Source organism: Tachypleus tridentatus, chromosome 12 (genome assembly GCF_004210375.1).
Source record: "Tachypleus tridentatus isolate NWPU-2018 chromosome 12, ASM421037v1, whole genome shotgun sequence".
NCBI classification, from domain to species: domain Eukaryota; kingdom Metazoa; phylum Arthropoda; class Merostomata; order Xiphosura; family Limulidae; genus Tachypleus; species Tachypleus tridentatus.
Genome location: NC_134836.1, coordinates 132,886,369 through 132,899,057, shown reverse-complemented (window position 1 = coordinate 132,899,057; position 12,689 = coordinate 132,886,369). Strand labels below are relative to the sequence as shown.

At 30.6% G+C, this 12,689-nt stretch overlaps 1 protein-coding gene across 1 annotated transcript; it reads left to right on the top strand.

Annotated features, from left to right (window-relative positions):
* Positions 1-3,051: 3,051 nt before the first annotated feature.
* LOC143234725 (uncharacterized) lies at positions 3,052-8,320 on the top strand. Its single transcript, XM_076472285.1, has 4 exons — positions 3,052-3,176; positions 5,211-5,355; positions 6,407-6,541; positions 7,604-8,320. The coding sequence occupies exons 1-4, from the start codon at positions 3,126-3,128 to the stop codon at positions 7,705-7,707; spliced, it is 435 nt and encodes a 144-aa protein (XP_076328400.1). The 5' UTR covers positions 3,052-3,125; the 3' UTR covers positions 7,708-8,320.
* Positions 8,321-12,689: the final 4,369 nt, after the last annotated feature.

Below are 12,689 nucleotides of genomic sequence, written 5' to 3'. Positions count from 1 at the left end.
CTTCCTTTTTATTACAAGGTGGTATTGATATTTGATTTGCAGCTGATGTCATCTATAGTCATTACTGTGGAATAAAACTGGAGAGATAAAAAGTGTCAACCATTTTATTTCAGGACTGGAAGAGTTGGTCAAAGTTTCTCATGAAGACGTGGCAAGATTTGACACTGTAAGTTTTTTTTCTTTTAATTAACCCCAAATTTGTGAGTCAGGAAGACTTTTTTGTGGGTTAATTCTCTAACAATACTTTCCAGTAAATTCTGTTTTAAAATTCAAAGAGAAATTTGAGCTCTCCTTGCAGCCAGGTGTCCAGGCTGTGAATGAGTCAAACCCATGTCTTCAAAGTTACCACAAGGACCACACACATTTCATAATCTGGTTCCTAATTTCTATAAAGCTGCTTTCTCTGTGGTTTTTGCAAGTTTTGTTGATTGAGATAGCCAAGGAAGGCATACACCAACAAATTATGAAAAAGCAGTACTGTGGCATGCCCAGTCATTATTGTAATTACTTTAAGTATGGCAGTACGTAACAGTAGGGATTGGCAAGGATTCCAAAAAAGTCACGTGCCAAAATCTACCCTATCAATGACCATATATATATAATAATATGCTAAAAAAGTCGCTAACGTTTTCAGTTATAATGATTAAAAAATTTCTGAAACAAAGGTGGACCTTTCAAAAGCACTCAAGTTATAGGGTTTCTATTTCATTTTTATTAACACTTCTTGGACTTACGTGTTTTTATAACATCATGAATAGGAATGGTAAACATATCATGACATACTTAAATATCTTTCCAAACCAACAGATGGCGTTACATATCAATGAATAGACACACCACAGTTTTTAAAGGTAAAGTATATACTTTATATTGATATACCATAAAAAAACAAAACAAGAGCAAGAGTATTAAAACACATAAATTTTAAGATGAAGTATGGATCCTGCTATAAAATTAATGAAACCACACATCTCTAGGCCAAATTTCTTGGAAAAATTAACTATTAAAAATATGGCTATACTGAAAGTTTATAGATGTGTTCATTCCATAGACATCAAAACTGAACAATTACAGATGAAAAAATAAAATAATTGTAATTTTATTTCCTATTTATTGGGATGTTGTCTACTGATAATCAGAGACAAATACTCACCAAATGGGGTTGTGTAAAGAATGAGATAGTACCAGTAGTATCAGTACCACACACACAGATCAACCAATGATCTTGTTTGTTTTATACCAATCATAAACATTTTTTTAATTTGACTAATCATGATATACCAGCATAATTACTTCTACTATTTTGTGACTAATCATGATATACCAGCATAATTACTTCTACTATTTTGTGACTAATCATGATATACCAGCATAATTACTTCTACTATTTTGTGACTAATCATGATATACCAGCATAATTACTTCTACTATTTTGTGCAAAAGAAACAGTGTGGCCAACCTCCTAAACTTTGCATCTTTGTGGCTAAACACTATTGTGAAGTGTGTTCTTTGGCAGTAAAGTGTAGTTTTTTTGAAGTTAAGAGATTGAGTCTCATATCAGGTACATTTCTATGGCTTTAATTTGAATAATGAAAACTGTGACACCCTCTGTAGCCCACCAATCTCCTGATTTTGTCTTGTAGATTCACAGACTGGGTATTAAATATTACATCAGAAAAGTGAAATGAAAAAATTAGTTATAGAAATGAGGAATAGATATTTTCAAGTTAAAACTTAGGTGCAATCAACTTATAAATGTAAGTTTAGCATTATTTTAACTTTATGAATTGCTCATATATTACTGTTATATACTCAGGTGAAATTAGCATATACTTTAGAACTGTAGTGTGCAGACTTGCTACATAACAGAAGATTCACTGAAGATATTTATTGATGATTAATACTAAATTTCTTACTGAGTTGATGTAGAAGGAAATAACAAGACTGGAAGCACAGTGTAATATGACATGAACAAATACAAATACTGTGTGAACTTGCTGTTACTTACATTAGATAAATGTCTTTGGAAGTTCACGCGCACTGATTACTGAAGACAAAGTTACAGACTGAATGATAAGTCAGACAAGACTGACTAAACAAAACATTCCTCAACATTAAAAAACAACCCCATATTTTTTGTGGCAATTTGTGCTAACAACGTGATTAGTCATTATTAATTGGGGCTGTCACTTTTAGATACCCCTGAATCTGCTATCAGTATTGTTATACAATGTGTTATCGAACAATGCCCTCCCAGGAAGTAAAGGTATTATCCATTCTTGAAAGCAACAAATGAACAAAGGTGTTTTCTGAATTAAATCAGTTTAAAGACACTCTAAACCATGTGTTTTGTAAAGACAATGTATTTATAGAACAAATAATGAATTCTAAATAAACTCTAATAATACAAGAAGATAAGCGCATGGTATATTCAAATAACACATTAAATTTAGAGACAAAAGGTCTCGTGATGGGACTACTTCTTGAACTCAGTTGAATAGAAATGTTTATAAAATACGTTTCTATAATAGAGTGATTAGTTATTGTCTAACTGCAGAAGTATGTGTGGTCTATATGGACTGTGCCTTTTTCTGAAGTACAGCTTTCAAAACTATGTGTACACAAAATTGCATGTTGTGACTTAGTTACATGGTCCCTAATAACATATGAATCATAAATAAATGTAAACAAAAAGCTTATATTTATCAATATTGCAATAATTTGACTTGTTATAATTTCCTTGTCACATAGTCTCTTGGTTAGTTCTTTAGATTGAGAAGTTTAACAGAATATAAAAGTACTATATACAATGTAGTATGTATATCACACCTGTAGTGAGTGGAATGTAAACACGTTTGTGATTTAAGGATTAAAACATGCATTCACATACATCCTTCAAAAAATCATAGTAGAAAGATTACAACAGTGTATTTAAAGAAACAGCTAAACGTACATGAGTAATAAATTGATCGATTTAAATTATTTTTTAAAATTGTCTAGAATTTCAGAACTAAATACTTTAACATAAAATATTTTTTATTAATATTTCAGTTTCCAACCCTTGAAATGTTTTTTGGAAGCCACTCAGAGAAAAAATACAGTGTGTTTTAGCTGACCTTGATGCAATGGCTCAACCCAGTACTACTCAATCTCTTGTATTTGATAAACACAAACAGGTAAACTATTATGCTAGTGTTTATTCAGTTTGTGAAAGTGATTTAAGAAACTATTAGGTTGTCCAGAAATAAATGTTTGAATTTTCACAATGACATTTGGAAGCTGAATATTGAGTAACTTATCGTTGATTGGTTGGTTTAATGCAATGTTTGTCACTTATCAAATGTCTTAATTGTCTACTGTTTCAACTCTACTTGGAGTAAGTTTCACAACCCCGAGGCAGCATGGACAAGAAGGAGTTTTATGTTATTTTCCTCCACAACTTCAAACTTGGATGAAAAGCTACTACCAAGCATTTAACCATAATCTGTTACTGAATGTACAGTTCACCATTGGTTTCAAAGTTTTCAGCATGGACATAATTTTTGAAGACCACAAAGGTCATGGAAGGAAGCCATCCTTAGATGAAAACGCATTAAGGGAAGCAGTTGAGACAGACCCTTGCACAACAGTACATGAGCTTGCAGAAAAAATTTTGCGATGCAAGTCAAACGTTGCTAACCATCTGAGTGTGATTGGAGAGATGAAAACGTTGGATAAGTGGGTTCTGTATGAGTTGACTGAAGAATAACAAAATTGGCATTATGAGACCAAGGATGATGCTCCAAAAATTGAATGAATTGGGAATTGAGATTCTGCTTCATCTACCTCATTTCTCAGATCTCTACAGATTTTCCTTTTTTCAAGATCTTTTGACAACTTTTTAAACAATAAACGCTTTCAAAACCATGCAGCTGCAACAGAAACTTTCAGGAGTTCATAGAAACTGATTTCTACAGCAGGGACATAAACAGCATCGTTACATGTTGGCAAAAGTGTGTTGAAGTAAACAGTGCTTACATTGATTAAAGCATGTTTTACAACACTGGTTTATACTTTTCCAAATTTCGCAGTTCAAAAACGAAATTCATTTTTGGACAACCTAACGTTATGCATATTCAAGTCAAGCCAATGACGTTTTCTGTCATTGCTGGACGTATAATCATTATGTACTTGGATTTGTTTGTCATATGTGTGTTCATAATGTAACATACTAATACTTTCTTAAATATTTCTACTTAATTTACTATAATAAAAATGAATTACCCATAAGTTACCATAATGTAACTAAACGTTTTTAGAATATTTCTTTATATTTACAGTAATATTGCTAAAAATGTTTTTCATTCACAGTATTGTAGCTAAAGTTATTTTCTAGATACTTGTACTTCACTTACCACAATAAAACTAACACTTTTGTAATATATGTACTTAATGTAGTTACAGTACTAAGGCTTTCTTGATTGTATTTGTTAATTATTATTTTGTAAATTTGAAGTTAAGTACAAAAATTCCCAATGGGCTATTTGTACTCTTCCCACCAGTTATTGAAACCCAGTTTCTTGCACTATAAGTCTATAGACGTACTGCTGTGCATTTCTATTTGTAATTGATGTTTTGCAAAGTTGCTAAAACTATTGATTATGTTTATATTTATTGTACTACACGACAAATGTTTCCTATAAATTTCTGTTTATTTATAATTAAGAATTTCTTATTTAATTATATTTAATTCATTATAATGTAACTAATATTTCATGAGTGTTTGTAACTAATTTACTCTAAGACAACTAAAAGTTTTGTGAATATCTGTACGTCGTTGTTAGTAACATAAAAACAAGTATCTTAATTATTGGTATTTATTCTATTCTGAGTCATCAGGTTTCTACAATAACATGTTTTGAAGGATCTGCTATGTCACAATTCCTTTATGTGGCCACTTTTAAGTTAAAAAATAAAATCAGAGTTATAAAAAAAATTGGTAAATCTATATGGAAACTGGTTTTATACAAAAATGATTTTAATAGAACCATAATTTTTTGTTTTTTAACTGGGAGGTTTTTCCTTAACACTCGTGTTATAAAATATGAACTAAACCAAATTTGTTTGAAAATGAATAGCAGTAAAAAAGAAATAATAATTAAGAACTTTGTTTTATGTTCATAAAATGTTTTCATTCTATGGATAAAGACATTATGATCTTTTGTGGCTAGGATGTAAGAACCATTCTGAAAGTCCCAGAATGGTTGAGAGTGGACCAAACAAGTTCATCCAGTAGTTGGTCATCTGATAGTAGTACACCTGAAACTGATCGTGGTTTAGCTGATGGTGTTTCTGACACGCATGAACACACAGAAGGTTGGTGTGCAGTTTATCTGGACTTGTTTTGAGGATGTAAACTAGATTTGAATTGGTGTTAATGCAGTGAAATATGAATATTGTAATTTGTTACTTTTTTATTCCCTGAAGATTTGTGTTCAATGATTTGAGAAAATGTCTTCGAAAAGAACATTTAACAATTATTACATAAATGTATACATAAATTATCACTTAGATTAGGACATCAATGAAGAAAAAGAAAAATCAGTAAGTCTTTGAAAACTTGAAGTATACAATATCTTTTAGGATGATTACTTTAGAATGGTCAATTAGTCAGTAGAAATGTATGTATACAACTAAATATATTCAGTATCTGTGACATGGTATTCTCTTAGAAACAAATTATATTCTTTAATCGTGTTTGCTATTTAGTTTTTTGCTCTTAAGTTAATTAAAACCAAATTAATTTGTTTAACACATTTAATTTTTATCTTCAAATCATATAAAATCAAACACAAGTATTGATACCATTAAAAATAAATCAATCCATTTATCAGTGAACAAACTTCTGTTGTGTTTACCTTTGAGTTTATTCTTTCAGAATTGCACAGCTTAAACAAGTCAATTTCCCCATATCATGGTGCTAATTTAGTTTTGTTTTTTGTAGTGTTTTTAATTCTGATCTAAACAACTCACTTTTGATAAGAAATTCTTAGTTGTAAAATGAAAAGTATTTTCTATCTCAATTGTTTCAACTTTTTCAATTTACTTGTTTTTTAGAATTTGATATTTAATTAAATATTTTATCAATAGTGTGAAATTGTAAATGTATTTGAAATGTAATGGATGAAAAATGATATAACTTCATACTAGGTGAACAAATATATCTCAGTTATATAATTTAATCTTTAATAAGTACTTCATTTTATAAATACGATTGTCTTGGTTAGAGATTAGAACAACAACAACATAAATTAATTGTCAAAACATATTAAAGCCATTGCAAAGTACAAATAGTGTATAAAACTTTATTGAGGATAAATAGAAAAGTTACATATTCTGAAACAACTGATGTTTTACATAATTTCAGACTCTTCATCAGTGTTTAATTCAAGTGAGCCACTATCTGATGATGTATGTCAGTCTAATTCTGAAACTGTCCAACACTGCCAAGCTCTGTACACGCATTCTGCAAATCTAAGCGATGAGTTGACAATACATCCAGGTTAGGTTTGTTTTTTTTCTTGAGAAATAAAACTTAAAACCAGTCAGAATTCAAACCCACAACTTTAATTAAAGGCAGTTATTTTCACTAAGTCACACAAGGGTTCTAAGCTATTTCTTTCAGCCTGCAACTGCAGAATCTACTTCCTCCTGTTTTTTGTTACAGTATATGATTTAAATGTCTACCTGTAGATATTTTGTAATAGCCACCTTAAACTTACTACATCTGGAGAGATTGTGCATGAATGTCTGAAGTGCTTCAATTAAAAAAATAGATTGAAGAAAAACTAATAAAAGTAAATTATTGTTTCATATATGTTCAGGTTTTACAACAATTCTGAAAAATTCAATAATTCAGATGAACTACTGTTGAGCTAAACTTGATAGTGACAGTCAAATAGATTATAAGATGTCTTGCTTTAAAAATCAGTATGTAATAGCACAAACTATTGCTTGTAAAGACAACAGTTTTGTTTGGAAAATGTATAGGCTTTATAAATAATTTACACCATCAAATAATACATGAAGAAAAGTCAACTTTTTTAAAGTGCCTGAGTTTTAGATGTTTCTTTTTTTAATTGATTACACGATTTTGTGTGATCCTCTGTTCTAACTTTTATCAGATTAAATAATAGGGGATAACATTCCTTACTGTGTTTGTTCAGCATCTTGTTTTATTGTTTCTGAACTTTTATCTTACATTATTTTCAAAAGTTTAATATAAATCCTCAGCAATAAGTGAAAGTTTTCAGAAAATATCAGAAACGCTGCAAGATTATTTTTTTATTCTCATAATGTCTCATTTGAGACTTATCCTACAGAGGAAAATATTCTGTTTTAACGATGTTTTTCTTTTACAACTTTACATTATTTATAAACTATTGTTTTTTACAGATTACATAAATTATGATAGATTAGAACTTTTTTTAAATGAAAGCATCAAGTTGAATGATCAAGGCTGCCAGAAAAAAACCCACTAAAAAAACAAACGGTTTAATATATATATAATTTTGTTTTTACCCCACAGGTGGCGTAATATCTGTATTTTGTTCTCACCCCACAGGTGATGTAATATCTGTAAAATGGAAGAATAATGATGGTTGGTGGGAAGGTGAACTTAATGGTACCATTGGACTGTTCCCGTCTTCTTATGTTCAAGAAATTTAATTTCCTACAGGTGCTGTTATATAAAATGTTAACAATCAATATAAGTTGGATTTTCTGTGCTAAAAACGTATTTACGAAAGCTTGTTACATTGAGATCTAACAGCAATATACATTTCACAGTTCAAAAGTTATTCTTATTTCTGGTATATAAAGTTCAGCAGTAAAATAATTTTGTGTGTGTGTGTGTATGTATAATAATGTTTTTTTGTTTTTATCTGATAGATAAGACTATGATTATATCTAAAAGCTATAATCATTTAAGTGATCTTAAATGAGAATTGCATATTAATGTTTAAATATCAAATGTATATAAACACAAGAACACCTGAAACCTGAAGAGTTAGATCATTGGAATATTTCCCTGGTGGCACAGCAGTATGTCTGCAGATTTATCCCACTGGAAATTGGGTTTCAATAACTGATGGACAGAGTACAGATCACCCTTACTGTAGCATGGGCATAGTAACAAACAACAACATTCATTGGAGTGGGTTTCCTTTTTCTATAATGAAAACAAAAATATGAGCTTGTATATTATATTTATCTTAATTTTGTTGATGTTTCAAAGAATCTAGATTTTGAGAATTTTCGAAGGCTAATAAAAGTGACTCAAGTAAATATTTTTTTGAGCTGTGTTTTTATTTTCATAGTTCACAATGTAACATTGTCATTGATGTATCCCTCATGTTTTACTTTTTTTAATGACTGCAAACAGAATGGTCTGAAATTAGGCACTTCTGCTACAAATATCAAAGGTTTAGTTGCTCACTGATGAAGACTTATTTTATTACTTCTCTTAGTAAGTTATTATCATTTGTTCTGTTCTCATACTTTGGCACTTTAAGAGACTACTTAATATCTGTGTAGCTCTGGAGAAACTAGGATAAGAAAAAAAATAAAAATTGCAAGACATGTTTTTTAGTACAAAACACAGGGTTTAGAATAAACTGAGACAGTGGTATTATGTATTAAGGAAATTTTGGGCTTGGGTAAAGCACGTAACAGTGGGTTCTAATTAAAGAGTACAACCCTATGATACTTAAGACTGCTGAGAAACTGAGCATAGAATAACAGTCTTTAAATAAATTATTTGAAACAAAATTCAACTGCACTGAACCAATTGGGAATTAATAATTAAAAAATAATAAAATTCATGTTGGTGACAAAATGTATTATAAGAGAAACAGTTTAATTGTAGATGTTTCGAGTTACCACAATACTGCCCTTCATCTGCCATAAACGTTCTTCTTTATGCTCTAAAAAGGGCATTCGCTCAAGACTTTACAGACCAAACTGTTTTTTCCTTTGGTAAATATGAATTAACCTGAAATTAATGCAAAATTAAAATAAGGGCAGCAAATGTAAACTTAAGAAACTTATTGGATGCTGGGAGAATGACATAAAAACTCAATCTTTCATGAGCATGAGTTTGACTCGTATGACAAAGAAAGAGAATAAGAAACAAGAAGCTCAGCTAGTCATAATTGGGAGTAATTCTCGGAGAAAGAAAGCATGGGTGCCTGTCAAACTCAGAAATTACTGAACGTTACGAACGAATGCCAGAGACAGGAATTAGACTAATTTTGATTGTGCTAAATCTGAAATACTCAGTTTGACAAGGTAACTGTTGATATGCTGTTCCCATACTCAGTTTGACAAGGTAACTGTTGATATGCTGTTCCCATACTCAGTTTGACAAGGTAACTGTTGATATGCTGTTCCCATACTCAGTTTGACAAGGTAACTGCCGATATGCTGTTCCCATACTCAGTTTGACAAGGTAACTGCCGATATGCTGTTCCCATACTCAGTTTGACAAGGTAACTGCCGATATGCTGTTCCCATACTCAGTTTGACAAGGTAACTGCCGATATGCTGTTCCCATGACATATTCAGGAACTTGGTTTGATTTTTTTTTTTTTTTTAAATATTACTAAATTTATTAGTTATAGAAAATTAAAGTAATGGTGACAAGTTAAATGCATAATGAGTGATTTTTATATATTCTAGTGAAAGAGAATATTGAAAAAAAAGGTGAGATCACAGTAACTAATTTCTGGGAATCATATTAACCTGAATTCACAGAAGGGCCCTGTTTCATGAATCTGGCATATGTAATAGTGCCAAATACTTTACTGGAGGTTACATATTACTTTTGAGGTATAACACAGCTAGATTTAACATGTTGATTGCCAAGTATTTCAGCTGCTATGGCAACTCAGAACAAGTTCAAAATACAACTCTGATGCTTCTTCATTTTGTAACTTTTTCGTGACGCCATTTTGGATCGAAAATGAAACAATATGCAAGTAGGTCAAATGCGTGTATGGTGCTGAGAATCATATTAACCTGAATTCACAGAAGGGCTCTGTTTCATGAATCTGGCATGTGTAATAGTGCCAAATACTTTACTGGAGGTTACATATTACTTTTGAGGTATAACACAGCTAGATTTAACATGTTGATTGCCAAGTATTTCAGCTGCTATGGCAACTCGAACCAAGTTCAAAATACAACTCTGATGCTTCTTCATTTTGTAACTTTTTTTCGTGACGCCATTTGGATCGAAAATGAAACAATATGCAAAGTAGGGTCAAATGCGTGTATGGTGCTGAGATCTAGCGTTGAAGTTAGGTATTATTGAGAACAAATTATCTCGTCTACGGCACTAAACAGGTTAAATCTGTAATTGTGCCATAGACAGGTTAATTCGTTCTCAACTCTAACTTCAACCCTAATCTCCTAGATACACGACTGATTTGTATATTGTTTCATTTTCGATCCAAAAATGGCGTCTAAAAAAATACAAAAATAAATACTGATGTATCATATAGTAAAAAATGATATTCTATGATGTCCAACAAGTAACTTGTAGAATAGTACTGCTACCACTACTTCAGGTAATAACATGTTATTCTCATTATATGTTATTATTGAAATACCATATTTTATTTCATGAACGGACGAGAAATATAAAAAAAAATGTTTCTTTTTTTGTGACGAATTTGGAGAGTTTTCCTTTTGCAATTATTAAAGGAAAAGAATGTAAAACTGACATATAAATTTAAAGATAGTCGCAACATACATAAAATGCAGCAAACCCTTTAAACGGTGAAGGTAACACTGTCAGTAGTACAAGAGATTAGAGTGAACAACCACTTGTTCAAACATTATATAGAAAAATAGGTTACTTTTTTTGTGTAAAATACCTGATTTGTAGACTAGTGGACATTTCATTAATTATCATAATATATTTTTATAGTTGATAATGTAGCAGGGAATATGTTTTATGTTTACTTTTTTAATAAAAGAAAGACAAGTGTACAAATAAGAACATTTAAAATTTCTTCCATACTGTCTAACACCTGTCGACAAAACAGAAATGTGGGTTGTTATAGATACATATTGCCACGCATATATTACTGAGTAATTTATAAATTTACATATTTAATAATTTAAAATATTGTTTTAAAATTGAAATTCAAAAAACACATGACTTAAGAACCAATGTGCAATGGACAACATGCCACTGCACTATGGTTTTGAATATTTTGAAAGTTTAACTTAAGTTGAAGATGAAATAAATAAGTGATACAAATTGGGTAACTCAGTAGACCCTCTGTGACACAGTGGGATGAGAACAAATACCGAATTTCGTAGCTTTGTAATTGATTACAAACATAATATATAGATCAGAAAACGTCTCTAGACAATATAAAACAACAACAACACAAACTCTACAAAATTCTTCACAGTCAATAAGTTCCTCTTGTAAACTGGTTTCATTATTTCTAAAATATCCCAGGTTTGACATAATAAAACAGTAAATATAAAATAAATTAGTCGGTATGATTAATAAACTTCATATTCTCGCTCTAAGAGGAATTGCTTATTTTTACTTGTAATACATTTAACACTTTGATCATGGTTATGTGTTTTCATGAACATCTGTTGACTGTTCCAATATTTCGTTCTTAATTAATAAAGTTAACAGTCACCATCGTCTTACTAACAAATGAATGTACATGATTTGTAATACTGTCTTTACAAAATATAGATTATATCCTTTTCCAAGTTCTCAGTTAATTTAAAGATAATCCAAACAGTTTTCTCATCATAATATTTAAATTATGTTTTCCTTATTTGTAGATATTATTGGAGATCAACTTCACATGAAACTTGTACTTCTATATTTCTTACATTTATTTTAGCCTACACAAAAATCAACCAAGGATATTTAAGAGTGTTTTGGTCTCTGGATCAAGGCATCCCACTGCACTTTCACTTGACAGATCCAAAATTATCTTAATTAAAGCATAATATATACAGAGCTATTCAATGTTTAATTCTGCACGCGTGTGAATAACTTATTTATAAAATAAAATTACTTTGATTCTCCACGTTCTAAATGTACTGCAGTATACAGCATGCGAGAAGATGAGGGGCATGACAGACATCGGATTTTTAACGTTTCGTCTAAAGTTGTCATGGCAACTGTGTAACTCAAAACAAACGGAATCTACAACTGTTTCCCGCGATGTCGATTACAGAAAAATGAAAATAATCCACTTAAAGGAAACACACAGTAATAATTATGACATTAAAAAACCATAGCAAGGCAAAATCGAAGGTCACCACAACCTAAACGGGTAAAATTCCACACAAAGCTCAACCTTACTATGTAACTACTGGCATGTTCCTTCTTTGAAACAGTTAAAATATGAAAACAAAATGTGCAGATAAAAATACAGTTGCCTTTTATGCTAAAATTCGAATCAAACTATATATATAGTCTATGTGTTATTAATAATGTGTACAGTAAAATATGCGACACTACACTATTAACGGTCTTGAGAAACATCTGTTAATAATGTGTACAGTAAAATATGTGACACTACACTATTAACGGTCTTGAGAAACATCTACAGTTGGTTTTGAGAATCATCGTAATTTAAATTATTATTATTTTTTACCATCAGAAA